The sequence below is a fragment of the Entelurus aequoreus genome, linkage group LG27, assembly GCF_033978785.1.
Source record: "Entelurus aequoreus isolate RoL-2023_Sb linkage group LG27, RoL_Eaeq_v1.1, whole genome shotgun sequence".
Taxonomy (NCBI): domain Eukaryota; kingdom Metazoa; phylum Chordata; class Actinopteri; order Syngnathiformes; family Syngnathidae; genus Entelurus; species Entelurus aequoreus.
This window is the reverse complement of record NC_084757.1, coordinates 39,043,055-39,068,598: the sequence shown is the minus strand read 5'-3', so window position 1 is coordinate 39,068,598 and position 25,544 is coordinate 39,043,055. Positions and strand designations below refer to the sequence as shown.

The window sequence follows — 25,544 nt, the reverse complement described above, 5'->3', positions numbered from 1 at the left end:
TGTGTGTGTGTGTGTGTGTGTGTGTGTGTGTGTGTGTGTGTGTGTGTGTGTGTGTGTGTGTGTGTGTGTGTGTGTGTGTGTGTGTGTGTGTGTCCCACCTTCATCAGGGTGGTATGAGGACCTCCATCTTTCCCCCAAAGACCATGTGGTGGTCAGTCGGTTGTCACCTTGTCTTGAGAGTTTCACCTTGCCAGAAAGGAAGCGTTGAGGAGGAGTGGTACCTCTTGCTCACTAACCCCCCATCTGACCTTATGACCCCAATAACCCCCCCATCTGACCTTATGACCCCACTGAACCCCCCCATCTGACCTCATGACCCCACTAACCCCCATCCTCTGGCCTCACAGACCCAGTGTTCTCGGACACGTGCAAGATCGACAGCAGGTTCCTGTCCCTCAACTACCTGGGGGGTTACGTGCAGCCACAGCCCTCCAGAGGCTGCGTCCTGTCTGCAGACCACCAGGACCAGGACCAGGACCAGAACCAGGACCAGGACCAGGAGGTTCACATCATCGAGCTCCAGGCCCCCAACTCCAGCAGGTGAACTTAACTGGTCTAAGGTCTCAGGTGACCATACTTATTCACAATCCTTATGCATGCTTTTCTTTATGGACGCATTCTAAGTAACAAATAAGTGCTAGCAACAGTCAGCTAACAGGAGTGCACCATTCAGCCCTTAAACCTTCCAAATAACTAGCTTATGTTGCTATATTGACATGCTGAGCTGCTGCATGGCCTCGGAGCAGGTGAAAGTTAGTTGTAGATGATAAATGATGTCTCACCTGGATAGTAGGAGGTTGTGGACATAAACCCACAAGTTGACACCCAAATTAGACCTGGAGATGGCCAGAAAAACAGGAAATCTTTGTTAGGATGATGATAATTCTTCATCTAAACGGAAAGACATAAATATTACCACCGTTTCCTGACTTCAGTAGAAGAAGAAAAACATCAGTAGAAGAGGACACAAAATAGAAAACTAGTGGCTGACCTTATTTGTCTTAGTTTTTGAGCGTCTGGTCTACTTCGCTCAGTTTCTCTGCAGGTTCTGACTTTAGTTGTGTTGCTACCACTGCCAGACATGTTGGACTATTCATCCTGACACGACGCCACCACAACACGTCGTATTTAGAAATGCCTGACACGACGCCACCACAACACGTCCTACTCAGAAATGCCTGACACGACGCCACCACAACACGTCCTACTCAGAAATGCCTGACACGACGCCACCACAACACGTCCTACTCAGAAATGCCTGACACGACACCACCACAACACGTCCTACTCAGAAATGCCTGACACGACGCCACCACCACACGTCCTACTCAGAAATGCCTGACACGACGCCACCACAACACGTCCTACTCAGAAATGCCTGACACGACGCCACCACAACACGTCCTACTCAGAAATGCCTGACACGACGCCACCACAACACGTCCTACTCAGAAATGCCTGACACGACGCCACCACAACACGTCCTACTCAGAAATGCCTGACACGATGCCACCACAACACGTCCTACTCAGAAATGCCTGACACGACGCCACCACAACACAACTATTTTGCAAGGTTGTTTCGGAGTCAGTTTTAAAGGACATGTATGTATCATCAACATTGTGCTATGTAGAGTGGCGCTTTCCTTCATTTTCAGCAGACTGCATTGCAAAATGATCAAACTCCCCCTCTTCCTCTCACACGAGATCTACCAGGACTGGGACTATTTAAATAACTAATTTTTAGCCTTACAACTGTGCACTGAGGGTCCATGCAGTCAGCATGAGAGGGGCCCCTGGAGCACATGATAGGGGCCCCTGGTGCACATGATAGGGGCCCCTGGAGCACATGAGAGGGGCCCCTGGAGCACATGATAGGGGCCCCTGGTGCACATGATAGACCCCGACCTCATAACCTCCTCTTTGGTGCCACAGTGCCTTCCAGGTGGACGTGGTGGTAGAGCTGCGGCCCCAGGAGGACGACGCTCCACTACACCGTGATGTGGTCCTGCTGCTCAAGTGCACCAAGTCAGTCAACTGGGTCATCAAGTCCCACAACGTGGTGGGCAAGCTCAGCGTGGTGGTGAGTGAAGTCACAACTGTTGTTTATACTTATATACAGTCCCACAACGTGGTGGGCAAGCTCAGCGTGGTGGTGAGTAATGTCACAACTGTTGTTTATACTTATATACAGTCCCACAACGTGGTGGGCAAGCTCAGCGTGGTGGTGAGTGAAGTCACAACTGTTGTTTATACTTATATACAGTCCCACAACGTGGTGGGCAAGCTCAGCGTGGTGGTGAGTGAAGTCACAACTGTTGTTTATACTTATATACAGTCCCACAACGTGGTGGGCAAGCTCAGCGTGGTGGTGAGTGAAGTCACAACTGTTGTTTATACTTATATACAGTCCCACAACGTGGTGGGCAAGCTCAGCGTGGTGGTGAGTAATGTCACAACTGTTGTTTATACTTAAGTACAGTCCCACAACGTGGTGGGCAAGCTCAGCGTGGTGGTGAGTGATGTCACAACTGTTGTTTATACTTATATACAGTCCCACAACGTGGTGGGCAAGCTCAGCGTGGTGGTGAGTGATGTCACAACTGTTATTTATACTTATATACAGTCCCACAGCGTGGTGGGCAAGCTCAGCGTGGTGGTGAATGATCTCACAACTGTTGTTTATACTTACAGGTATATACAGTCCCACAGCGTGGTGGTGAGTGAAGTCACAACTGTTGTTTAAACGTATATACAGTCCCACAATGTGGTGGGCAAGCTCAGCGTGGTGGTGAGTGAAGTCACAACTGTTGTTTAAACATATATACAGTCCCACAACGTGGTGGGCAAGCTCAGCGTGGTGGTGAGTGATGTCACAACTGTTGTTTAAACGTATATACAGTCCCACAACGTGGTGGGCAAGCTCAGCGTGGTCACAACTGTTGTTTATACTTATATACAGTCCCACAACGTGGTGGTGAGTGATGTCACAACTGTTGTTTATACTTCACATGTTTGGAAGTAGGGCTGCACCGTTCATCAACACTGAGGTGTAACTAGTGCCATCACCTTATTGGACGAGGCGTTTGATTGGCAGACATGTTTGCCAATCAGAACTCTTGAGCCTCATGTTTGTTGGTCTCTGGTGTAGAAGACAAGAGGTCTCACTCTGCGCATTGCGCAGGTATTTAACAATAGGTTGTACTATAAAGAGTATTTAGCAATAAGTTGTACTATAAAGAGTATTTAACAGTAGGTTGTACTATAAAGAGTATTTAACAATAAGTTGTACTATAAAGAGTATTTAGCAATAAGTTGTACTATAAAGAGTATTTAAACAGTAGGTTGTACTATAAAGAGTATTTAACAATAAGTTGTACTATAAAGAGTATTTAGCAATAAGTTGTACTATAAAGAGTATTTAACAATTGGTTGTACTATAAATAGGTTGTACTATAAAGAATATTTAACAATTAGTTGTACATAAACAATTAGCTGCTCACTTGCCTATAAAAAACACAAACATTTGACTGTAAAATGTAATTTTTTTTAATGGCAAATGCCAAAGATTGTAAATGTTCTTCTTCTTCTTATTATTATTATTATTATTATTGGAACAAAACACAATTCCTCCGACTTGGTCTGTGCTCTGCCAAGTCTAGTCCTTTACAGAGCAACTGTGAGGCTCTAGGAACGTCTCCATGGTGATGAGTTGAAACAGGAAGCAGCTGACCTCACCTTTGCCCTTCACAACAAAGGCTGTCACTACTTATGTCAAGTGGTTTTATTTTGTTAAATTCCAAAAAAGCTCTAAAAAAAATAAATGTTTTCACCTTGTCATTATGGGGTATTGTGTGTAGAATTTTGAGGGAAACGTCAAAATAAAGAAAAAAAGAATAATTCCGTTAGTAATTAGATTATTTTGGGGTAAGTAACAATGAACTCTAATTACTGAAGTCATTTGTAATGAAGTATAAATAGTTGGACAACTTCTTTGCTGTACTATTTGATGCTGGCTGCAGGAACAGATTATCAGCCTAAATGAACATCTTATTTCTATATTTCTTAGAAGTTTAACAGATTATCAGCCTAAATGAACATCTTATTTCTATATTTCTTAGAAGTTTAACAGATTATCAGCCTAAATTAACATCTTATTTCTATATTTCTTAGAAGTTTACAGCCAAAAAGCATTGAAGTGAAGATTTGAGTCACATGAGCGATTAGAAGGAGCAGTTGAGGTGAAAGGTCATTGAGCTTGCTATGATATGCGGTGATGTGTGTCTCCAGGCGTCTGACAGCATCAGCGTGAGTCCCGGCACTGAGAGGAGGATGCAGGTGTCTAAGACCCCCAAGCAGCAGCTGCCCCCCGGAGCCCCAGCACTGATCACGTGGTTGCATCAGCACAACTACGGCGCCACCACCTCGTACACCAGCACACCCCTCGCCAACCACTTTGACGTGCGGCTGAAGGAAGAAGGTAGGAAGTCTCTGGCCGCCGTCTGCCATCGCCACGCTTTTAACGCACGTGTGGCTTCTAGAAGCCCGCCGTCACCCGGACGCCGCCTTGCCCCCAGAGCTCGCCATCCTGCGCCAATCCGGCCCGGCGTCGGGGGGGGCTTTGCGGCGCTCCGGCCCGCCCTTCGCGTTCCCTCCCCCGGAGTCCGAGGGCCTGCCGCTGCCCTCCCTCCTGGACGACCACCCCTGGGAGGCGCCGAGCGTGAGCCTCGCCGTGCAGTGTGAAGACGCCAAGATGGTGGTCAGCATCAGCAAGGAGAGCCTGGAGGTGAGCGAATATATCTCATGCGGGGTCAAAGTGCATCCTGTCCGCCATTTTCACTACAACTAACCAATTATATCTCTCATGGTCGGATTTGGTTCTCACGCCCCCCCTAAGGGCCGCCATTTTGACTAGAACTAACCAATTATATCTCTCATGGTCAGATTCGGTTCTCACGCCCCCCCTAAAGTCCGCCATTTTGACTACAACTAACCAATTATATCTCTCATGGTCAGATTCGGTTCTCACGCCCCCCCTATAGTCCACCATTTTGACTAGAACTAACCAATTATATCTCTCATGGTCAGATTCGGTTCTCACGCCCCCCCTAAAGTCCGCCATTTTGACTACAACTAACCAATTATATCTCTCATGGTCAGATTCGGTTCTCACGCCCCCCCTATAGTCCACCATTTTGACTAGAACTAACCAATTATATCTCTCATGGTCGGATTTGGTTCTCACGCCCCCCCTAAGGGCCGCCATTTTGACTAGAACTAACCAATTATATCTCTCATGGTCAGATTCAGTTCTCACGCCCCCCCCCCCTATAGTCCACCATTTTGACTAGAACTAACCAATTATATCTCTCATGGTCGGATTTGGTTCTCACGCCCCCCCTACGGGCCGCCATTTTGACTAGAACTAACCAATTATATCTCACTCCAAAATAACACTTCAAAATAACACTCCAAAATAACACTCCAAAATAAGACTTGAAAATAACTCTTCAAAATAAGAGCTGAAAAGGGACAAGTAGAGAAGAGTTGTGCTCACAGGAGTGTTTCCTGCCAGGTCAACGGCTTTGCCAACGCCAACCTCACGCTGCAGGACCCACAATGCAAAGCGGAGGTCAACACCACCCACTACACGCTGGAGACCCCTCTGACGGGCTGCCTGACCACCGTCTACCCACTGCAGGGAACCACCAGCGCCCTCTACATCAACACTGTGAGTCCACTCCACCCTGCACCACCTGTCTGCATTACACCACCCTATCTACACAGTCACCATCACCCTGCACCACCTGTCTGCATTACACCACCCTATCTACACAGTCACCATCACCCTGCACCACCTGTCTGCATTACACCACCCTATCTACACAGTCACCATCACCCTGCACCACCTGTCTGCATTACACCACCCTATCTACACAGTCACCATCACCCTGCACCACCTGTCTGCATTACACCACCCTATCTACACAGTCACCATCACCCTGCACCACCTGTCTGCATTACACCACCCTATCTACACAGTCACCATCACCCTGCACCACCTGTCTACATTACACCACCCTATGCCCTGGACTACACAGTCACCATCAAGTGTACATCCACTTGTAAAGAACATCATGTCATGGCTGTCTTGAGTTTCCAATCATTCTTATTTTGTTGTGATGTAGTGATTGGAGCACATACTTGTTGTTGTTGTGATGTAGTGATTGGAGCACATACTTGTTGTTGTTGTGATGTAGTGATTGGAGCACATACTTGTTGTTGTTGTTGTGATGTAGTGATTGGAGCACATACTTGTTGTTGTTGTGATGTAGTGATTGGAGCACATACTTGTTGTTGTTGTTGTGATGTAGTGATTGGAGCACATACTTGTTGTTGTTGTGATGTAGTGATTGGAGCACATACTTGTTGTTGTTGTTGTGATGTAGTGATTGGAGCACATACTTGTTGTTGTTGTTGTGATGTAGTGATTGGAGCACATACTTGTTGTTGTTGTTGTGATGTAGTGATTGGAGCACATACTTGTTGTTGTTGTTGTGATGTAGTGATTGGAGCACATACTTGTTGTTGTTGTTGTGATGTTAGTGATTGGAGCACATACTTGTTGTTGTTGTTGTGATGTAGTGATTGGAGCACGTACTTGTTGTTGTTGTTGTGATGTAGTGATTGGAGCACATACTTGTTGTTGTTGTGATGTAGTGATTGGAGCACATACTTGTTGTTGTTGTTGTGATGTAGTGATTGGAGCACATACTTGTTGTTGTTGTGATGTAGTGATTGGAGCACATACTTGTTGTTGTTGTTGTGATGTAGTGATTGGAGCACATACTTGTTGTTGTTGTTGTGATGTAGTGATTGGAGCACATACTTGTTGTTGTTGTTGTGATGTAGTGATTGGAGCACATACTTGTTGTTGTTGTTGTGATGTAGTGATTGGAGCACATACTTGTTGTTGTTGTGATGTAGTGATTGGAGCACATACTTGTTGTTGTTGTTGTGATGTAGTGATTGGAGCACATACTTGTTGTTGTTGTGATGTAGTGATTGGAGCACATACTTGTTGTTGTTGTTGTGATGTAGTGATTGGAGCACATACTTGTTGTTGTTGTTGTGATGTAGTGATTGGAGCACATACTTGTTGTTGTTGTGATGTAGTGATTGGAGCACATACTTGTTGTTGTTGTTGTGATGTAGTGATTGGAGCACATACTTGTTGTTGTTGTGATGTAGTGATTGGAGCACATACTTGTTGTTGTTGTTGTGATGTAGTGATTGGAGCACATACTTGTTGTTGTTGTGATGTAGTGATTGGAGCACATACTTGTTGTTGTGATGTAGTGATTGGAGCACATACTTGTTGTTGTGATGTAGTGATTGAGCACATACTTGTTGTTGTTGTGATGTAGTGATTGGAGCACATACTTGTTGTTGTGATGTAGTGATTGGAGCACATACTTGTTGTTGTGATGTAAGTGATTGGAGCACATACTTGTTGTTGTGATGTAGTGATTGGAGCACATACTTGTTGTTGTTGTGATGTAGTGATTGGAGCACATACTTGTTGTTGTTGTGATGTAGTGATTGGAGCACATACTTGTTGTTGTTGTGATGTAGTGATGGGAGCACATACTTGTTGTTGTTGTGATGTAGTGATTGGAGCACATACTTGTTGTTGTTGTGATGTAGTGATTGGAGCACATAACTTGTTGTTGTTGTGATGTAGTGATTGGAGCACATACTTGTTATTGTTGTGATGTAGTGATTGGAGCACATACTTGTTATTGTTGTGATGTAGTGATTGGAGCACATACTTGTTGTTGTGATGTAGTGATTGGAGCACATACTTGTTGTTGTGATGTAGTGATTGGAGCACATACTTGTTGTTGTTGTGATGTAGTGATTGGGGCACATACTTGTTGTTGTTGTGATGTAGTGATTGGAGCACATACTTGTTGTTGTTGTGATGTAGTGATTGGAGCACATACTTGTTGTTGTTGTGATGTAGTGATTGGAGCACATACTTGTTGTTGTTGTGATGTAGTGATTGGAGCACATACTTGTTGTTGTTGTGATGTAGTGATTGGAGCACATACTTGTTGTTGTTGTTGTGATGTAGTGATTGGAGCACATACTTGTTGTTGTTGTGATGTAGTGATTGGAGCACATACTTGTTGTTGTTGTGATGTAGTGATTGGAGCACATACTTGTTGTTGTTGTGATGTAGTGATTGGAGCACATACTTGTTGTTGTTGTTGTGATGTAGTGATTGGAGCACATACTTGTTGTTGTTGTGATGTAGTGATTGGAGCACATACTTGTTGTTGTTGTGATGTAGTGATTGGAGCACATACTTGTTGTTGTTGTGATGTAGTGATTGGAGCACATACTTGTTGTTGTTGTTGTGATGTAGTGATTGGAGCACATACTTGTTGTTGTTGTGATGTAGTGATTGGAGCACATACTTGTTGTTGTTGTGATGTAGTGATTGGAGCACATACTTGTTGTTGTTGTGATGTAGTGATTGGAGCACATACTTGTTGTTGTTGTGATGTAGTGATTGGAGCACATACTTGTTGTTGTTGTGATGTAGTGATTGGGGCACATACTTGTTGTTGTTGTGATGTAGTGATTGGAGCACATACTTGTTGTTGTTGTGATGTAGTGATTGGAGCACATACTTGTTGTTGTTGTGATGTAGTGATTGGAGCACATACTTGTTGTTGTTGTGATGTAGTGATTGGAGCACATACTTGTTGTTGTTGTGATGTAGTGATTGGAGCACATACTTGTTGTTGTTGTTGTGATGTAGTGATTGGAGCACATACTTGTTGTTGTTGTGATGTAGTGATTGGAGCACATACTTGTTGTTGTTGTGATGTAGTGATTGGAGCACATACTTGTTGTTGTTGTGATGTAGTGATTGGAGCACATACTTGTTGTTGTTGTTGTTGTGATGTAGTGATTGGAGCACATACTTGTTGTTGTTGTGATGTAGTGATTGGAGCACATACTTGTTGTTGTTGTGATGTAGTGATTGGAGCACATACTTGTTGTTGTTGTGATGTAGTGATTGGAGCACATACTTGTTGTTGTTGTGATGTAGTGATTGGAGCACATACTTGTTGTTGTTGTGATGTAGTGATTGGGGCACATACTTGTTGTTGTTGTGATGTAGTGATTGGAGCACATACTTGTTGTTGTTGTGATGTAGTGATTGGAGCACATACTTGTTGTTGTTGTGATGTAGTGATTGGAGCACATACTTGTTGTTGTTGTGATGTAGTGATTGGAGCACATACTTGTTGTTGTTGTGATGTAGTGATTGGAGCACATACTTTTTGTTGTTGTTGTGATGTAGTGATTGGAGCACATACTTGTTGTTGTTGTGATGTAGTGATTGGAGCACATACTTGTTGTTGTTGTGATGTAGTGATTGGAGCACATACTTGTTGTTGTTGTGATGTAGTGATTGGAGCACATACTTGTTGTTGTTGTGATGTAGTGATTGGAGCACATACTTGTTGTTGTTGTGATGTAGTGATTGGGGCACATACTTGTTGTTGTTGTGATGTAGTGATTGGAGCACATACTTGTTGTTGTTGTGATGTAGTGATTGGAGCACATACTTGTTGTTGTTGTGATGTAGTGATTGAGCACATACTTGTTGTTGTTGTGATGTAGTGATTGGAGCACATACTTGTTGTTGTTGTGATGTAGTGATTGGAGCACATACTTGTTGTTGTTGTGATGTAGTGATTGGAGCACATACTTGTTGTTGTTGTGATGTAGTGATTGGAGCACATACTTGTTGTTGTTGTGATGTAGTGATTGGAGCACATACTTGTTGTTGTTGTGATGTAGTGATTGGAGCACATACTTGTTGTTGTCGTGATGTAGTGATTGGAGCACATACTTGTTGTTGTTGTGATGTAGTGATTGGAGCACATACTTGTTGTTGTTGTGATGTAGTGATTGGAGCACATACTTGTTGTTGTTGTGATGTAGTGATTGGAGCACATACTTGTTGTTGTTGTGATGTAGTGATTGGAGCACATACTTGTTGTTGTTGTGATGTAGTGATTGGAGCACATACTTGTTGTTGTGATGTAGTGATTGGAGCACATACTTGTTGTTGTTGTGATGTAGTGATTGGAGCACATACTTGTTGTTGTTGTGATGTAGTGATTGGAGCACATACTTGTTGTTGTTGTGATGTAGTGATTGGAGCACATACTTGTTGTTGTTGTGATGTAGTGATTGGAGCACATACTTGTTGTTGTTGTGATGTAGTGATTGGAGCACATACTTGTTGTTGTTGTGATGTAGTGATTGGAGCACATACTTGTTGTTGTTGTGATGTAGTGATTGGAGCACATACTTGTTGTTGTTGTGATGTAGTGATTGGAGCACATACTTGTTGTTGTTGTGATGTAGTGATGGGAGCACATACTTGTTGTTGTTGTGATGTAGTGATTGGAGCACATACTTGTTGTTGTTGTGATGTAGTGATTGGAGCACATACTTGTTGTTGTTGTGATGTAGTGATTGGAGCACATACTTGTTGTTGTTGTGATGTAGTGATTGGAGCACATACTTGTTGTTGTTGTGATGTAGTGATTGGAGCACATACTTGTTGTTGTTGTTGTGATGTAGTGATTGGAGCACATACTTGTTGTTGTTGTGATGTAGTGATTGGAGCACATACTTGTTGTTGTTGTGATGTAGTGATTGGAGCACATACTTGTTGTTGTTGTTGTGATGTAGTGATGGGAGCACATACTTGTTGTTGTTGTGATGTAGTGATTGGAGCACATACTTGTTGTTGTTGTGATGTAGTGATTGGAGCACATACTTGTTGTTGTTGTTGTGATGTAGTGATGGGAGCACATACTTGTTGTTGTTGTGATGTAGTGATTGGAGCACATACTTGTTGTTGTTGTGATGTAGTGATTGGAGCACATACTTGTTGTTGTTGTGATGTAGTGATTGGAGCACATACTTGTTGTTGTTGTGATGTAGTGATTGGAGCACATACTTGTTGTTGTTGTTGTGATGTAGTGATTGGAGCACATACTTGTTGTTGTTGTTGTGATGTAGTGATTGGAGCACATACTTGTTGTTGTTGTTGTGATGTAGTGATTGGAGCACATACTTGTTGTTGTTGTGATGTAGTGATTGGAGCACATACTTGTTGTTGTTGTGATGTAGTGATTGGAGCACATACTTGTTGTTGTTGTGATGTAGTGATTGGAGCACATACTTGTTGTTGTTGTGATGTAGTGATTGGAGCACATACTTGTTGTTGTTGTGATGTAGTGATTGGAGCACAAACTTGTTGTTGTTGTTGTGATGTAGTGATTGGAGCACATACTTGTTGTTGTGATGTAGTGATTGGAGCACATACTTGTTGTGATGTAGTGATTGGAGCACATACTTGTTGTTGTTGTGATGTAGTGATTGGAGCACATACTTGTTGTTGTTGTGATGTAGTGATTGGAGCACATACTTGTTGTTGTTGTGATGTAGTGATTGGAGCACATACTTGTTGCTCACAACAAACATTCATGAAGTTTGCTTCTTTTATGAATTTATTATGGCTCTACTGAAAATGTGAGCCCATCCAGTTTTTGTCCTTCTTTCCTTGCGTCTTACCGGTTCCGTTTTGTTAGTTTGGCTACTGCAAGGAAGAATGTTGGGTCCTCAGCAAGCAGCCTGAGATCATTAAAGGAGCGCCTCCAGTTTCATGTACCGTCACTCAGTCCAATAATGTGATGGACAGGAAGACAACAGGAAATATATCTCTGGCAAATATGTCAACTTTGTAGAGATGATTCTAGATGTCAACTTTGTGTAAATATGTAGAGATGATTCTACAAGTCAAGTCGAACACAGTGACATACTTTCTGTAACACCCAGGAACAAATGATGTCATGTACTATAATCTAGGTGAAGAAATTATGTCATGTACTATAATCTAGGTGAAGAAATTATGTCATGTACTATAATCTAGGTGAAGATATGATGTAATGTACTATAACTAGGTGAAGATATGATGTCATGTACTATAATCTAGGTGAAGAAATTGTCATGTACTATAATCTAGGTGAAGAAATTGTCATGTACTATAATCTAGGTGAAGAAATTATGTCATGTACTATAACTAGGTGAAGATATGACGGAATGTACTATAACTAGGTGAAGATATGATGTCATGTACTATAATCTAGGTGAAGAAATGATGTCATGTACTATAATCTAGGTGAAGAAATGATGTTATGTACTATAATCTAGGTGAAGAAATAATGTCATGTACTATAATCTAGGTGAAGAAATGATGTCATGTACTATAATCTAGGTGAAGATATGATGTAATGTACTATAACTAGGTGAAGATATGATGTCATGTACTATAATCTAGGTGAAGAAATGATGTCATGTACTATAATCTAGGTGAAGAAATTATGTCATGTACTATAATGTAGGTGAAGATATGATGTAATGTACTATAACTAGGTGAAGATATGATGTCATGTACTATAATCTAGGTGAAGAAATGATGTCATGTACTATAATCTAGGTGAAGAAATTATGTCATGTACTATAATCTAGGTGAAGAAATAATGTCATGTGCTATAATGTAGGTGAAGATATGTCATGTACTATAATGTAGGTGAAGAAATGATGTTATGTACTATAATCTAGGTGAAGAAATTGTCATGTACTATAATCTAGGTGAAGAAATGATGTCATGTACTATAATCTAGGTGAAGAAATAATGTCATGTGCTATAATGTAGGTGAAGATATGTCATGTACTATATAATCTAGGTGAAGAAATGATTTCATGTACTATAATGTAGGTGAAGATATGATGTCATGTACTATAATGTAGGTGAAGAAATGATGTCATGTACTATAATGTAGGTGAAGAAATGATGTCATGTACTATATAATGTAGGTGAAGAAATTATGTCATGTACTATAATGTAGGTGAAGATATGATGTCATGTACTATAATGTAGGTGAAGAAATGATGTCATGTACTATAATGTAGGTGAAGAAATGATGTCATGTACTATAATGTAGGTGAAGAAATGATGTCATGTACTATAATGTAGGTGAAGAAATGATGTCATGTACTATAATGTAGGTGAAGATATGATGTCATGTACTATAATGTAGGTGAAGAAATGATGTCATGTACTATAATGTAGGTGAAGAAATGATGTCATGTACTATAATGTAGGTGAAGATATGATGTCATGTACTATAATGTAGGTGAAGAAATTATGTCATGTACTATAATGTAGGTGAAGATATGATGTCATGTACTATAATGTAGGTGAAGATATGATGTCATGTACTATAATGTAGGTGAAGATATGATGTCATGTACTATAATGTAGGTGAAGAAATGATGTCATGTACTATAATGTAGGTGAAGATATGATGTCATGTACTATAATGTAGGTGAAGAAATGATGTCATGTACTATAATGTAGGTGAAGATATGATGTCATGTACTATAATGTAGGTGAAGAAATGATGTCATGTACTATAATGTAGGTGAAGATATGATGTCATGTACTATAATGTAGGTGAAGAAATGATGTCATGTACTATAATGTAGGTGAAGATATGATGTCATGTACTATAATGTAGGTGAAGAAATGATGTCATGTACTATAATGTAGGTGAAGATATGATGTCATGTACTATAATGTAGGTGAAGAAATGATGTCATGTACTATAATGTAGGTGAAGAAATGATGTCATGTACTATAATGTAGGTGAAGATATGATGTCATGTACTATAATGTAGGTGAAGGTTGATATTTGAGTAGTAAACTTGACAAAGTATCAAGTTAGCATTAGCAACATGATATCATCTTATAATGTTAGACCCTGGCACTGGTCCAAGGTTAGACCATGGCACAGGTCCAAGGTTAGACCATGGCACAGGTCCAAGGTTAGACCATGGCACTAGTCCAAGGTTAGACCCTGGCACTGGTCCAAGGTCTGCTTTTGTTTGGCGGGATGACCTCTGACCTGTGGTCCATTAGAGACCACTTGGATTCCTGTGTGAGGAGGAGGAGGACTTGATTGTGTCTCTTTAAGTCTGTGTGTGTGTGTGTGTGTGTGTGTGTGTGTGTGTGTGTGTGTGTGTGTGTGTGTGTGTGTGTGTGTGTGTGTGTGTGTGTGTGTGTGTGTGTGTGTGTGTCTGTGTGTGTGTGTGTGTGTGTCTGTGTGTGTGTGTGTGTGTGTCTGTGTGTGTCTGTGTGTGTGTGTGTGTGTGTGTGTGTGTGTGTGTGTGTGTGTGTGTGTCTGTGTGTGTGTGTGTGTGTGTGTGTGTGTGTGTGTGTGTGTGTCTGTGTGTGTCTGTGTGTGTGTCTGTGTGTGTGTGTGTGTGTGTGTGTGTGTGTGTGTGTGTGTGTGTGTGTGTGTCTGTGTGTGTGTCTGTGTGTGTGTGTGTGTGTGTGTGTGTGTGTGTGTGTGTGTGTGTGTGTGTGTGTGTCTGTGTGTGTGTCTGTGTGTGTGTGTGTGTGTGTGTGTGTGTGTGTGTGTGTGTGTGTGTGTGTGTGTGTGTGTGTGTGTGTGTGTGTGTGTGTGTGTGTGTGTGTGTGTGTCCTTTTAAAGTCCTACTGAAATGAAATGTTTTTATTTAAACGGGGATAGCAGATCCATACTATGTGTCATACTTGATCATTTGGCGATATTGTCATATTTTTGCTGAAAGGATTTAGTAGAGAACATCGACGATAAAGTTGGCAACTTTTGCTCGCTGATAAAAAAGTCTTGCCTGTACAGGAAGTAGCGTGACGTCACAGGTTGAAAGTAGCGTGACGTCACAGGTTGAAAGTAGCGTGACGTCACAGCTTGAAAGTAGCGTGACGTCACAGGTTGGAAGTAGCGTGACGTCACAGGTTGAAAGTAGCGTGACGTCACAGGTTGAAAGTAGCGTGACGTCACAGGTTGAAAGTAGCGTGACGTCACAGGTTGAAAGTAGCGTGACGTCACAGGTTGGAAGTAGCGTGACGTCACAGGTTGAAAGTAGCGTGACGTCACAGGTTGAAAGTAGCGTGACGTCACAGGTTGAAAGTAGCGTGACGTCACAGGTTGAAAGTAGCGTGACGTCACAGGTTGAAAGTAGCGTGACGTCACAGGTTGAAAGTAGCGTGACGTCACAGGTTGGAAGTAGCGTGACGTCACAGGTTGGAAGTAGCGTGACGTCACAGGTTGAAAGTAGCGTGAGGTCACAGGTTGAAAGTAGCGTGACGTCACAGGTTGAAAGTAGCGTGACGTCACAGGTTGAAAGTAGCGTGACGTCACAGGTTGGAAGTAGCGTGACGTCACAGGTTGAAAGTAGCGTGACGTCACAGGTTGAAAGTAGCGTGACGTCACAGGTTGAAAGTAGCGTGACGTCACAGGTTGAAAGTAGCGTGACGTCACAGGTTGAAAGTAGCGTGACGTCACAGGTTGAAAGTAGCGTGACGTCACAGGTTGAAAGTAGCGTGACGTCACAGGTTGAAAGTAGCGTGACGTCACAGGTTGAAAGTAGCGTGACGTCACAGGTTGAAAGTAGCGTGACGTCACAGGTTGAAAGTAGCGTGACGTCACAGGTTGAAAGTAGCGTGACGTCACAGGTTGAAAGTAGCGTGACGTCACAGGTTGAAAGTAGCGTGACGTCACAGGTTGAAAGTAGCGTGACGTCACAGGTTGAAAGTAGCGTGACGTCACAGGTTGAAAGTAGCGTGACGTCACAGGTTGGAAGTAGCGTGAGGTCACAGGTTGAAAGTAGCGTGACGTCACAGGTTGAAAGTAGCGTGACGTCACAGGTTGAAAGTAGCGTGACGTCACAGGTTGAAAGTAGCGTGACGTCACAGGTTGAAAGTAGCGTGACGTCACAGGTTGAAAGTAGCGTGACGTCACAGGTTGAAAGTAGCGTGAGGTCACAGGTTGAAAGTAGCGTGACGTCACAGGTTGAAAGTAGCGTGACGTCACAGGTTGAAAGTAGCGTGACGTCACAGGTTGAAAGTAGCGTGACGCCACAGGTTGGAAGTAGCGTGACGTCACAGGTTGGAAGTAGCGTGACGTCACAGGTTGAAAGTAGCGTGACGTCACAGGTTGAAAGTAGCGTGACGTCACAGGTTGAAAGTAGCGTGACGTCACAGGTTGAAAGTAGCGTGACGCCACAGGTTGGAAGTAGCGTGACGTCACAGGTTGAAAGTAGCGTGACGTCACAGGTTGAAAGTAGCGTGACGTCACAGGTTGAAAGTAGCGTGACGTCACAGGTTGAAAGTAGCGTGACGTCACAGGTTGAAAGTAGCGTGACGTCACAGGTTGAAAGTAGCGTGACGTCACAGGTTGAAAGTAGCGTGAGGTCACAGGTTGAAAGTAGCGTGACGTCACAGGTTGAAAGTAGCGTGACGTCACAGGTTGAAAGTAGCGTGACGTCACAGGTTGAAAGTAGCGTGACGTCACAGGTTGAAAGTAGCGTGACGTCACAGGTTGAAAGTAGCGTGACGTCACAGGTTGAAAGTAGCGTGACGTCGCAGGTTGAAAGTAGCGTGACGTCACAGGTTGAAAGTAGCGTGACGTCACAGGTTGAAAGTAGCGTGACGTCACAGGTTGAAAGTAGCGTGACGTCACAGGTTGAAAGTAGCGTGACGTCACAGGTTGAAAGTAGCGTGACGTCACAGGTTGAAAGTAGCGTGACGCCACAGGTTGGAAGTAGCGTGACGTCACAGGTTGAAAGTAGCGTGACGTCACAGCTTGAAAGTAGCGTGACGTCACAGCTTGAAAGTAGCGTGACGTCACAGGTTGAAAGTAGCGTGACGTCACAGGTTGAAAGCAGCGTGAGGTCACAGGTTGAAAGCAGCGTGAGGTCACAGGTTGAAAGTAGCGTGACGTCACAGGTTGAAAGTAGTGTGACGTCACAGGTTGAAAGTAGCGTGACGTCACAGGTTGAAAGTAGCGTGACGTCACAGGTTGAAAGTAGCGTGACGTCACAGGTTGAAAGTAGCGTGACGTCACAGGTTGAAAGTAGCGTGAGGTCACAGGTTGAAAGTAGCGTGACGTCACAGGTTGAAAGTAGCGTGACGTCACAGGTTGAAAGTAGCGTGACGTCACAGGTTGAAAGTAGCGTGACGTCACAGGTTGAAAGTAGCGTGACGTCACAGGTTGAAAGTAGCGTGACGTCACAGGTTGAAAGTAGCGTGACGTCACAGGTTGAAAGTAGCGTGAGGTCACAGGTTGAAAGTAGCGTGACGTCACAGGTTGAAAGTAGCGTGACGTCACAGGTTGAAAGTAGCGTGACGTCACAGGTTGAAAGTAGCGTGACGTCACAGGTTGAAAGTAGCGTGACGTCACAGGTTGAAAGTAGCGTGACGCCACAGGTTGGAAGTAGCGTGACGCCACAGGTTGGAAGTAGCGTGACGTCACAGGTTGAAAGTAGCGTGACGTCACAGGTTGAAAGTAGCGTGACGTCACAGGTTGAAAGTAGCGTGACGTCACAGGTTGAAAGTAGCGTGACGTCACAGGTTGAAAGTAGCGTGACGTCACAGGTTGGAAGTAGCGTGACGTCACAGGTTGAAAGTAGCGTGACGTCACAGGTTGAAAGTAGCGTGACGTCACAGGTTGAAAGTAGCGTGACGTCACAGGTTGAAAGTAGCGTGACGTCACAGGTTGAAAGTAGCGTGACGTCACAGGTTGAAAGTAGCGTGACGTCACAGGTTGAAAGTAGCGTGACGTCACAGGTTGAAAGTAGCGTGACGTCACAGGTTGAAAGTAGCGTGACGTCACAGGTTGAAAGTAGCGTGACGTCACAGGTTGAAAGTAGCGTGACGTCACAGGTTGAAAGTAGCGTGACGTCACAGGTTGAAAGTAGCGTGACGTCACAGGTTGAAAGTAGCGTGACGTCACAGCTTGAAAGTAGCGTGACGTCACAGGTTGAAAGTAGCGTGACGTCACAGGTTGAAAGTAGCGTGACGTCACAGGTTGAAAGTAGCGTGACGTCACAGGTTGAAAGTAGCGTGACGTCACAGGTTGAAAGTAGCGTGACGTCACAGGTTGAAAGTAGCGTGACGTCACAGCTTGAAAGTAGCGTGACGTCACAGGTTGAAAGTAGCGTGACGTCACAGGTTGAAAGTAGCGTGACGTCACAGGTTGAAAGTAGCGTGACGTCACAGGTTGAAAGTAGCGTGACGTCACAGGTTGAAAGTAGCGTGACGTCACAGGTTGAAAGTAGCGTGACGTCACAGCTTGAAAGTAGCGTGACGTCACAGGTTGAAAGTAGCGTGACGTCACAGGTTGAAAGTAGCGTGACGTCACAGGTTGAAAGTAGCGTGACGTCACAGGTTGAAAGTAGCGTGACGTCACAGGTTGAAAGTAGCGTGACGTCACAGGTTGAAAGTAGCGTGACGTCACAGGTTGAAAGTAGCGTGACGTCACAGGTTGAAAGTAGCGTGACGTCACAGGTTGAAAGTAGCGTGACGTCACAGGTTGAAAGGCTCCTCACATCTGCACATTGTTTACACCAGCAGCGAGAGAGATCCGGACCGAGAAAGCGACGATTACCCCATTAATTTGAGCCAGGATGAAAGATTCGTGGATGAGGAACGTGAGAGTGAAGGACTAGAGTGCAGTGCAGGACGTATCTTTTTTCGCTCTGACCGTAACTTAGGTACAAGCTGGCTCATTGGATTCCACACTCTCCTTTTTCTATTGTAGATCACAGATTTGTATTTGAAAGCACCTGGGATACTATATCCTCTTGAAAATGAGAGTCCACAACACCTAATGGACATTCACAGTGACTTTTATCTCCACGACAATACATCGGCAACGCTCTTTAGCTACGAGCTAACGTGATAGCATCGTGCTTAACTGCAGATAGAAACAAAAGAAATAAACCCCTGACTGGAGGGATAGACAGAAGATCAACAATACTATTAAACCATGGACATGTAACTACACGGTTAATGCTGTCCAGCCTGGGGAAGATTAACAATGCTGCTCACATGGTTTTTGCTGTCTCTGAGGACTGTCCCCTTCTTATGTCTCACATGGTTTTTGTTGTCTCTGAGGACTGTCCCCTTCTTACGTCTCACATGGTTTTTGCTGTTCCTGAGGACTGTCGCCTCCTTATGTCTCACATGGTTTTTGTTGTCTCTGAGGACTGTCCCCTTCTTACGTCTCAGATGGTTTTTGCTGTTCCTGAGGACTGTCGCCTCATTATGTCTCACATGGTTTTTGTTGTCTCTGAGGACTGTCGCCTCCTTACGTTTCACATGGTTTTTGTTGTCTCTGAGGACTGTCGCCTCTTTACGTCTCACATGGTTTTTGTTGTCTCTGAGGACTGTCGCTTCCTTACATCTCACATGGTTTTTGCTGTTCCTGAGGACTGTCGCCTCCTTACGTCTCACATGGTTTTTGTTGTCTCTGAGGAATGTCACCTCCTTACGTCTCACATTGTTTTTGCTGTCCCTGAGGACTGTTGCCTCCTTACATCTCACGTAGTTTTTGTTTTCTCTGAGGACTGTCACCTCCTTATATCTCACATGTTTTTTTTTTGTCTCTGAGGACTGTTGCCTCCTTACGTCTCACATGGTTTTTGTTTTCTCTCAGGACTGTTGCCTCCTTACGTCTCAAGGGGTTTTAGTTTGTTTCTGAAGACTGTCCCCTCCTTACATCTCACGTGGTTTTTGTTGTCTCTAAGGACTGTCGCCTCCTTACGTCTCACATAGTGGGCCACATAAATGACATAGTGGGCCACATACATGACATAGTGGGCCACATACATGACATAGTGGGCCACATACATGACATAGTGGGCCACATACATGACATAGTGGGCCACATACATGACATAGTGGGCCACATACATGACATAGTGGGCCACATACATGACATAGTGGGCCACATACATGTCATAGTGGGCCACATACATGACATAGTGGGCCACATACATGTCATAGTGGGCCACATACATGACATAGTGGGCCACATACATGACATAGTGGGCCACATACATGACATAGTGGGCCACATACATGACATAGTGGGCCACATACATGTCATAGTGGGCCACATACATGACATAGTGGGCCACATACATGACATAGTGGGCCACATACATGTCATAGTGGGCCACATACATGACATAGTGGGCCACATACATGACATAGTGGGCCACATACATGTCATAGTGGGCCACATACATGACATAGTGGGCCACATACATGACATAGTGGGCCACATACATGACATAGTGGGCCACATACATGTCATAGTGGGCCACATACATGACATAGTGGGCCACATACATGACATAGTGGGCCACATACATGACATAGTGGGCCACATACATGACATAGTGGGCCACATAAATGACATAGTGGGCCACATACATGACATAGTGGGCCACATACATGACATAGTGGGCCACATACATGACATAGTGGGCCACATAAATGACATAGTGGGCCACATACATGACATAGTGGGCCACATACATGACATAGTGGGCCACATACATGACATAGTGGGCCACATACATGACATAGTGGGCCACATACATGACATAGTGGGCCACATACATGACATAGTGGGCCACATACATGACATAGTGGGCCACGTACATGACATAGTGGGCCACATACATGACATAGTGGGCCACATACATGACATAGTGGGCCACATACATGACATAGTGGGCCACATACATGACATAGTGGGCCACATACATGACATAGTGGGCCACATACATGTCATAGTGGGCCACATACATGACATAGTGGGCCACATACATGACATAGTGGGCCACATACATGTCATAGTGGGCCACATACATGACATAGTGGGCCACATACATGTCATAGTGGGCCACATACATGACATAGTGGGCCACATACATGACATAGTGGGCCACATACATGACATAGTGGGCCACATACATGACATAGTGGGCCACATACATGACATAGTGGGCCACATACATGACATAGTGGGCCACATACATGACATAGTGGGCCACATACGTGACATAGTGGGCCACATACATGACATAGTGGGCCACATACATGACATAGTGGGCCACATACGTGACATAGTGGGCCACATACATGTCATAGTGGGCCACATACATGACATAGTGGGCCACATACATGACATAGTGGGCCACATACATGACATAGTGGGCCACATACATGACATAGTGGGCCACATACATGACATAGTGGGCCACATACATGACATAGTGGGCCACATACATGACATAGTGGGCCACATACATGACATAGTGGGCCACATACATGACATAGTGGGCCACATACATGACATAGTGGGCCACATACATGACATAGTGGGCCACATACATGACATAGTGGGCCACATACGTGACATAGTGGGCCACATACATGACATAGTGGGCCACATACATGACATAGTGGGCCACATACATGACATAGTGGGCCACATACATGACATAGTGGGCCACATACATGACATAGTGGGCCACATACATGACATAGTGGGCCACATACATGACATAGTGGGCCACTTACATGACATAGTGGGCCACATACATGACATTCAATTTAATTTGAGTAGAAGTTTTATTTTCCAGTTTTCCCCCCATGGCAGGTCCTGATTAGTCACGCAGAGTCCAAGGACGGGAGCGGTGGACCACTGGAGTCCGAGGACCTGGAGTCCACAGTGTTCCCCACGGAAGCTGTAGATCTGGACAGGAGGGCGGGCCCAGATCAGCTGTCCATCATACCGGTGAGACTCATGTGACGGCCATCTTGTACAAACCCCGTTTCCATATGAGTTGTGAAATGGTGTTAGATGTAAATATAAACGGAATACAAAGATTTGCAAATCCTTTTCAAGCCATATTCAGTTGAATATGCTACAAAGACAACATATTTCATGTTCAAACTCATAAACATTTTTTTTTTTGTGCAAATAATCATTAACTTTATAATTTGATGGCAGCAACACGTGACAAAGAAGTTGTGAAAGGTGGCAATAAATACTGATAAAGTTGAGGAATGCTCATCAAACACTTATTTGGAACATCCCACAGGTGTGCAGGCTAATTGGGAACAGGTGGGTGCCATGATTGGCTATAAAAGTAGATTCCATGAAATGCTCAGTCATTCACAAACAAGGATGGGGCGATGGTCACCACTTTGTCAACAAATGCCTGAGCAAATTGTTGAACAGTTTAAGAACAACCTTTCTCAAGCAGCTATTGCAAGGAATTGAGGGATTTCACCATCTACGCTCCGTAATATCATCAAAGAGAATGTGGAGAAATCACTGCAGGTAAGCAGCTAAGCCCGTGACCTTCCATCCCTCAGGCTGTACTGCATCAACAAGCCACATCAGTGTGTAAAGGATATCACCACATGGGCTCAGGAACACTTCAGAAACCCACTGTCAGTAACTACAGTTGGTCGCTACATCTGTAAGTGCAAGTTAAAACTCTCCCATGCAAGGCAAAAACCGTTTATCAACAACACCCAGAAACACTTGGCTGGGCCTGAGCTCATCTAAGATGGACTGATACAAAGTGGAAAAGTGTTCTGTGGTCTGACGAGTCCACATTTCAAATTGTTTTTGGAAACTGTGGACGTCTTGTCCTCCGGACCAAAGAGGAAAAGAACCATCCAGACTGTTCTAGGGTGAAAGTGTAAAAGGCAGCATGTGTGATGGTATGGGGGTGTATTAGTGGCCAAGACATGGGTAACTTACACATCTGTGAAGGCACCATTAATGCTGAAAGGTACATACAGCTTTTGGAGCAACATATGTTGCCATCCAAGCAACGTTACCATGGACGCCCCTGCTTATTTCAGCAAGACAATGCCAAGCCAGGTGTTCCATCAACGTGGCTTCATAGTAAAAGAGTGTGGGTACTAGACTGGCCTGCCTGTAGTCCAGACATTGAAAATGTGTGGCACCTGCAATATGAGAAGGGAGACCCCCGGACTGTTGAACAACTTAAGCTGTACATCAAGCAAGAATGGGAAATAATTCCACTTCAAAAATGTGTCTCCTCACTTCCCAAACCAAAACTGAGTGTTGTTCAAAGGAAAGGCCATGTAACACAGTGGTGAACATGCCCTTTCCCAACTACTTTGGCACGTGTTGCAGCCATGACATTCTAAGTTGATTATTATTTGCAAAAAAAAATAAAGTTTATGAGTTTGAACATGAAATATGTTGTCTTTGTAGCATATTCAACTGAATATGGCTTGAAAAGGATTTGCAAATCATTGTATTCCGTTTATATTTACATCTAACACCATTTCACAACTCATATAGAAACGGGGTTTGTATTTACCTGCTCCCTCCCTCTCTTTGCTCGTCCTGATGTTGCTCTTGGTTCTGTCCCAGTTCAACTGCACGTACCGGCAGACCCGGGACAGCCAAGACCCAGGTCCAGATCCAGGTCCAGGTCCGGTCCCAGGAAGCGTGCGGCCGGTGGACATGACCTTCAGCATGGAGCTCTACCACACGCCGCTCACCAGCCAGCCATCCCGCCAGGCCTTCTTCACCGTGTCCCAGGACCAGGAGGTGTTTGTGGAGGTGTGTGATCTAGATGATTGATGGCGCTCACTGCAGGAGATGTGGCGCTGACTGACGCAGCACACAAACAAAGAGCTATCTGTGTTAGCTCCGCCCTAAGAAGTGGCACCCTGCTGAGACATGACCTGGGCCGCACAATGAGGCGCTTTGTGTCTTCAGCACACATCTGCAGCCTCTGATGATGTCATCACTAGTCAGCACACATCTGCACCCTCTGATGATGTCATCACTAGTCAGCACACATCTGCACCCTCTGATGATGTCACCGCTAGTCAGCACACATCTGCACCCTCTGATGATGTCATCGCTAGTCAGCAGACATCTGCACCCTCTGATGATGTCATCACTAGTCAGCATACATCTGCACCCTCTGATGATGTCATCACTAGTCAGCACACATCTGCACCCTCTGATGATGTCATCGCTAGTCAGCACACATCTGCACCCTCTGATGATGTCATCACTAGTCAGCACACATCTGCACCCTCTGATGATGTCATCGCTAGTCAGCACACATCTGCACCCTCTGATGATGTCATCACTAGTCAGCACACATCTGCACCCTCTGATGATGTCATCACCGCCCTTTAGCACAGAAATGATAGCGGCCAAGCTAACGTTTTAGCGGCACATTCTCCAACTGCCATGAAAAGAACAGCGGTAGAAAAGAGCAAACATGAAAACTAACCTGAAAAGTTGCCATGGTGATTGTACATTCTAATGATGAAGCAGGCCACTTTAAAATGATGAAGCAGGCCTCTTTAAAATGATGAATCAGTCCACTCTAAAATGTTAAAGCAGGCCACTTAAAATTATGAAGCAGGCCACTTAAAATTATGAAGCAGGCCACTTAAAATGATGAAGCAGGCCACTTAAAATGATGAATCAGTCCACTTTAAAATGATAAAGCAGGCCACTTTAAAATGTTAAAGCAGGCCAGTTAAAATGATGAAGCAGGCCATTTTAAAATGATGAAGCAGGCCACTTAAAATGATGAGGCAGGCCACTTAAAATGTTAAAGCAGGCCACTTAAAATGATGAAGCAGGCCACTTAAAATGATGAAGCAGGCCACTTAAAATGATGAATCAGTCCACTTTAAAATGATGAATCAGTCCACTCTAAAATGTTAAAGCAGGCCACTTAAAAATGATTAAGCAAGCCATTCAAAATGATGAAGCAGGCCAATTTAAAATGATGAAGCAGGCCAATTTAAAATGATGAAGCAGGTATCTTTAAAATGATGAAGCAGACCACTTAGAATGATGAAGCAGGCCACTTTAAAATGATGAAGCAGGCCACTTAGAATGATGAAGCAGGCCACATTAAAATGAGGAAGCAGGCTAATTTAAAATTATGAAACAGGATACTTTAAAATGATGAAGCAGGCCACTTTAAAATGATGAAGCCGGTAACTTTAAAATTATGAAGCAGACCACTTAGAATGATGAAGCAGGCCACCTTAAAATGATGAAGCAGGCCACTTAGAATGATGACGCAAGCCACATTAAAATGAGGAAGCAGGCTAATTTAAAATTATGAAACAGGATACTTTAAAATGATGAAGCAGGCCACTTTAAAATGATGAAGCAAGCAACTTTAAAATGATGAAGCAGGCCACTTTAAAATGATGAAGCAGGCAACTTTAAAATGATGAAGCAGGCCACTTTAAAATGATGAAGCAGGCCACTTTAAAATGATGAAGCAGGCCACTTTAAAATGATGAAGCAGGCCACTTTAAAATGATGAAGCAGGCCACATTAAAATGATGAAGTGGTCTAAAAACATATATTTTTTAAATGTATTCTTGTTAAAAAAAATATTTTAACTTGAGAATTGTAAATTGATTTAAATTGTGATGAATAAGAATCATGAGTCAACTGTGGATACTTTTGTTTGTGCACTGATGAACTATTTATGTTGTTCATCTCA

General features: G+C 43.8%; 1 protein-coding gene and 1 long non-coding RNA gene across 3 annotated transcripts in view; both read left to right on the top strand.

Moving 5' to 3' along the window:
• The window catches only part of LOC133644064 (transforming growth factor beta receptor type 3-like), a 99,534-nt gene extending 75,899 nt beyond the window's left edge, over nucleotides 1–23,635 (top strand). Inside the window, exons 6-12 of the mRNA XM_062038387.1 lie at nucleotides 348–540; nucleotides 1,935–2,082; nucleotides 4,290–4,479; nucleotides 4,541–4,785; nucleotides 5,575–5,730; nucleotides 21,662–21,799; nucleotides 23,423–23,635. Of these exons, the coding sequence (XP_061894371.1) occupies nucleotides 348–540; nucleotides 1,935–2,082; nucleotides 4,290–4,479; nucleotides 4,541–4,785; nucleotides 5,575–5,730; nucleotides 21,662–21,799; nucleotides 23,423–23,635 (1,283 nt within the window). The remainder of the gene's footprint in view (nucleotides 1–347; nucleotides 541–1,934; nucleotides 2,083–4,289; nucleotides 4,480–4,540; nucleotides 4,786–5,574; nucleotides 5,731–21,661; nucleotides 21,800–23,422) is intronic.
• Nucleotides 1–25,544, top strand: part of LOC133644450 (uncharacterized) — a 153,803-nt gene that overhangs the window by 127,870 nt on the left and 389 nt on the right. The window lies entirely within an intron of this gene.